Source organism: Mytilus californianus, unplaced genomic scaffold (genome assembly GCF_021869535.1).
Source record: "Mytilus californianus isolate M0D057914Y unplaced genomic scaffold, xbMytCali1.0.p SCAF_9, whole genome shotgun sequence".
NCBI classification, from domain to species: domain Eukaryota; kingdom Metazoa; phylum Mollusca; class Bivalvia; order Mytilida; family Mytilidae; genus Mytilus; species Mytilus californianus.
In genome coordinates, this window is record NW_026262745.1 from 72,198,597 (window position 1) to 72,203,835 (window position 5,239).

The window sequence follows — 5,239 nt, forward strand, 5'->3', positions numbered from 1 at the left end:
GGAGCGTTTACAAATTCAATACTGTTGAAATAGCAAAATTTATACAAGCTTCTGATAAGTTGATGCTTTAAAAATTTCCTGATTAAGGTTTTATCGTTGATCAAGAAACTGTTCGCAATATTGCATTAATTATAGACCTTTATAGTGCTAACCAACGCAAACGAAGAAGATTGAATTGTAGAATGAACTTTAATACTGGACTTAATAATACATAAGTGCTTTTTCTGTACTGTTTTTTTTTTAATTTTCTTTCGTGTACGTGCTTTATCGAGATTTAATGAGGAAGATGATTCAGATATTAAAAAAAATGGTTTGAACTCGCAACATTTTCATATGCCTGTCCCAATTTAGGAACAGCGTCAATTGTTGTCGCGTGTAATATCTGCTTATTTTTTGTTTGTTTTTGGAGGACCAGGTTATAGGCAAATCTTTGATTATTTCTGACATATTTATTCACTACTTTTATAGTCTCTTGACGATTTAGAGCTTGATATATTGTATCTCACACACCGGACTATTGTTGAAGATAAGATGTCGTTTGATTATTTTTGTTGTTTGGTTTCTGTCTCAGTAACGTATACCACACACCTCCCTTTTCTTATATTTATAACGAAGTTTGTCCTTTGCGCTGTGTGCATGGATACGACAGAATGTATCCCCTTATCATGACGCACGACTAACACAATTATAAGACATGGTATCGGGCGTTGTTTATTTTATTACAGTTAGTAGTGGTGTTACGTCCCTCTATAAAACAACACGGCGTTGAGGAAAACCCTGAAATGTTTCGCCTGGACAACAGATGAAGAAATTGATGATGAACGATTGAAAATAAATGCAGAAAACACATTCAAAGCTAACAGGTTGTTATTGTTGGCATTTGTTTTTTGTATTGACCAAATGATCACTTTGATAGTCCACTATATAGTAAATAAATAAGGTTAAAATGAATGGATGGACAGTTATCGAATGTAATTTCTTGGTCAAATACATTAAATGATAGCGGTAAAAAAGTTGTAATGTTTTTTAGGCGGACAGGACCCCTTGAGCCAGACTATATATAGTCTAAATGTCACATTTGAACATAGTCGGTAAGATAAATTCGTTACACAGGGTGCTAGTTCGAGCTTTGCTCTCACCGCATATGGAATTTACTGACCCAATATATATAGTACTAGGTCACTTAGTCTAGCACACTATGTAACTAAAAATATCAGTTTAAGAGATGTTGTGGAAACCAGATATGTTATGGAGTAACGTGCAAACTAACAGATAAACGGACTAACTAACAAACAAATGCATGACGTACATCATGAACACTACATATGCGCCACTGTCGCTTACGAGGATACAAATGTTTTAAAAAAATAGACCCATCTCTCCCAGAAGTCTGAGTCTCTGACAACCTCTTTAAGCTGGGAGGAATCAGTTGTATACGGAAACTAAAATCCGATAAAGGCGACACTTGTTCAGCCAGACATAACCAGATAACCCGTTTAATAATGAGTGGTGAAAACTAGAAATTATAACAACGCAAAATGTTTGCTAAATAACGCAAAACATTTGTTAAATAACGCAAGGTTTGCGAAATAATGCAAAATACTTGCGATCTAAAGCAAAATGTTTGCAACATAACGTAAAAGTTTGCGAAAACGAAGAGATTGAAAAAATCTCACGTGGCGCAAAAGTAGTCATTTGGTCATCTGTTTAGTATAGCAATACTTTTGTAATAACCACAAAGTACACACAAGATATAAGCAAATAAAGAAAGACTTTTGAAATTGATCCTATTATAAAATAAATTCGGAGGAAATTCGCTCTTCATCTTTGATTTTAAAGTCAAACCAACCTTTAATATAAAACTAACAGGTGTCTATAGTTAATGTCAAGCTCTATTACAATATAACTGTTCCGAGTATTTAAATGTAGATTTTAGTTCTTAACAGACGTTACGATATTTAAGCATGATAGTTATAGTTACATATGAATTTTTACAAAAAAAGACACAATATTCAACTCTTTGTTTACAGAATTTTAGCCCAGGTCAGTTCATTATAGTGTAGAAGTTAACCAAATGTCATCATCAGTGTTGTATATTTGACCAAAAATGCACAAAAAGATCGAAGTCAGAAATACTTTCTTTCTGTCGAGTGTTTGAGGTCAGGCTTGCCCTTCGTTCCATTTTTCAAAGTGCAGCAAACCGAGTTGTGTTTCCGCTAGACTCTGAATTTTGAGTATCACAAATAGTCAATAAATGTATATATTTTCTATATACTAGTATAATAGTGTAAGGAAGCTGATTCGCTGACTTTTACTCAATATCTCCTCATTTACAATGATAAAATTGTGTTATTATATAGGAAAACATTACAAATATAGAATAATCAGATGTATAACCACTCCTTCTTTTTAATTTTTTATCTATAGTTCCTGTATCCAATACAGATTAATCTTAGCACCGAAAGAGGCTTCTGTGAATTACATCTTCCGTTAAAACAAGTCATTCAGACCACTAAAACAACTATTATTCGAATATATATTTAATATTTTATGATAGGACCATGGCAATATTATGAAAAAGATAATGTGTTGTTTTTAAAATAAGAAATATATTCATAACATCAAACAACCATAAAAAACAGTGTTAAAAATAAGAAAGGTCTACGCTGAGCATTTTAAGAAATAGCGACAACACTACTTATTGTATACACAAAAAATCAAGGTTTACATGAGTGTATAGAAATATGGTCAATTCAGTGGACTTCGCAAGCCTCATGCATTCATGGAAAACCAATTCGCTGGAGGGTGTCTGTTTGACTGTTTTGTACACAGAAACATGGAGTCACATCCGTTCAGAATGCAAACATTTATTGAACTCATAGTCAAGCATTAAGACAATAACCTTTGTCAGTTTCGACCCTCTGTGCCCACACAATCTACTACCGAATTGATTAACTGTTTAATATATTATCGTCCTAAATATGGCCATGAGAAACAATTGCAATCAGCTTCAAGTAGTATGCAGTAATTTTGTGTGATTTATTCGCCAGTCGCCAGATTTTGGGTTCATCCGAGTAAACAGTACATAAGTACTTTGATATCAATATTTAAGGAGGAGATAATCGAATTCAGTATGAAAGGAAGTAATTTACCTGTATTATGGCTACGGCTGTGAATGAAAGTGATATTTTTACTTGTCCGATATGTTTAGAAAAACTTAAATCTCCTCAAAGTTTACCTTGTTTACACACTTTTTGTGAATTGTGCATCGGTGAGTTTATTTTATCAACAGAACGTCGGACAGGACATAAACTTTTGAGTTACCATTGTCCCGTTTGTAGATCAGTTGTTACGCCCACGACATCTGACAACGAAACATCTAAGTGGGCAGCCTCTCCACCGCGAAATTTAACAATTTCATCAAAGATGGACCAAGCAGAAAGTACAAAACAGGAGTGTCACATGTGCAAAAGACAAAACAATCAAAACGTGGCATTACACTGGTGTCGAGACTGCAGTGAAGCGTTTTGTGAAGAGTGTTTACGACTTCACAACCTTGTGAAGTTTTGCGTAGATCATAAAGTTGTAAAAATTGAAGAAATAAATACTTGCACTAGCGGAGGCGAACCCGAGTTGAGTTCCATATCTGACACATGTTCACTTCATCAATCGAAAATTTTAGACGTCTATTGTTTTGACCACCAAGAACTGTGTTGCGTTCATTGTTTAACCTTACATCACAGAAAATGTGAAAATGTTCAAGCTATTGATATGATGGAAAATCTTAACAATGATATTAAGATAGAAACGCTCACATTTGAACTAACTGAAGTCAAAAGTAAGATGGATAAACTAGCCGAGGAGAGGAATTTCGAAAATGAAAAGCTGATTTCCGTTTTTAAACAAATTGAAACGGATGCGAAAAATACTGTTGTAACGTTAAAGGAGAAACTAGATTGTCTTCTGGTTTCCGTTATCAAGGAATTGAACTTGATTCGCGATGAGCAGACACTTGATTGCGACAAAAAGTTGGAAACTGTAAAGACATTTTTGAATCGCATAAATCAGTTACAAAATATGACAAATGTTGTGCGACAGCATGGTACTCTTAATCAGAAGTTCATTCATTTTGAAAGATCAAAAATTGAATTGAAGTCTGCAGTCAAAGAAGCAAGCAGAACTTTGAATTCGAGTTCAATTGGGGATGCAAAATTTGTTTTGAACGAAACAATGAATCCAGTTGTAAATGCTGATTGCCTCGGTAAGATTAACATCACGAAAAATTCTACTGTAGATTGCGATCAATATGAAAAAGAGTTTTACACTAGAAAAAGTTCTCTGCTAGACAAAACTAGACCTCCACTTTCTTACGACAACATTTGTTTACAGCATCGTAAAACGATTTATTTGCCAGGCTTCAGCATTTACGCATTTGCTTATATATCGGAAAAAACAGTAATTATAGGTGGACATGAAAAAAGTTCATCTACGATAATAAAGGCTCTAGACATTTCAAATGAAAATATTTTAGCTGAATATAGCTCTTCAGAAACGATTAAAAGACTTGAATACGACTTCGAAACCAAATCCTTATTTGTTTCATGTAATAGTTCAAAATTGTTCAGTTTAAAATATGTCAACGAATTTAATTCCAAAATTACAATTAAAAAAAAAGCTCCCTCAAGAAATTATGACTTGTGCGTATTCGAAGGAATTTTATACGTAATGGTCGATAACGCTGTACATAAAATTAAGATCGAAAATGTACAAGAAGGAAACCTTCAAACATGTTTTACGACCGATGCAAACTGTACGCATCTTAATGGACTTGTCATCGACTGCAAGAACAGACATTTACTATACACATCAAACGGAAAAGAACTTATTTGTGTGTCATTAGATGGTAAAATCATTTTTTCGTATAAAGATGAACAATTTAATAAAATATCCAGTTTAGCGGTTCATCCTCAAGGAATTATAATCATTGGGAGTAGGGAAGGAGCGATATATGCTGTAAGTGAGGATGGAAAACGAATGCGAGTCCTTTTAGATAACTGCAAGGAATTCAAATGCATTAATAATATTTGTTGTAACACGAACGTAGCCGTCTGTGGATCTGAATATTTAGAAATTTACGATGTCACATATTAAGCAGAAAGACGAATTCAAGACAGTCATAGATTTAACCAAAAATTGTAATTATTACAAAAGGGGTTATAAAGTCGAAGATTAAAACACA

The 5,239-nt window shown here is 33.7% G+C and overlaps 1 protein-coding gene across 1 annotated transcript; it reads left to right on the forward strand.

The window, feature by feature from the left end:
- The first annotated feature begins 3,139 nt into the window (after window positions 1-3,139).
- On the forward strand, window positions 3,140-5,239 carry LOC127714246 (tripartite motif-containing protein 45-like). The gene has a single exon (XM_052220299.1). The coding sequence runs from the start codon at window positions 3,160-3,162 to the stop codon at window positions 5,149-5,151; it is 1,992 nt and encodes a 663-aa protein (XP_052076259.1). The 5' UTR covers window positions 3,140-3,159; the 3' UTR covers window positions 5,152-5,239.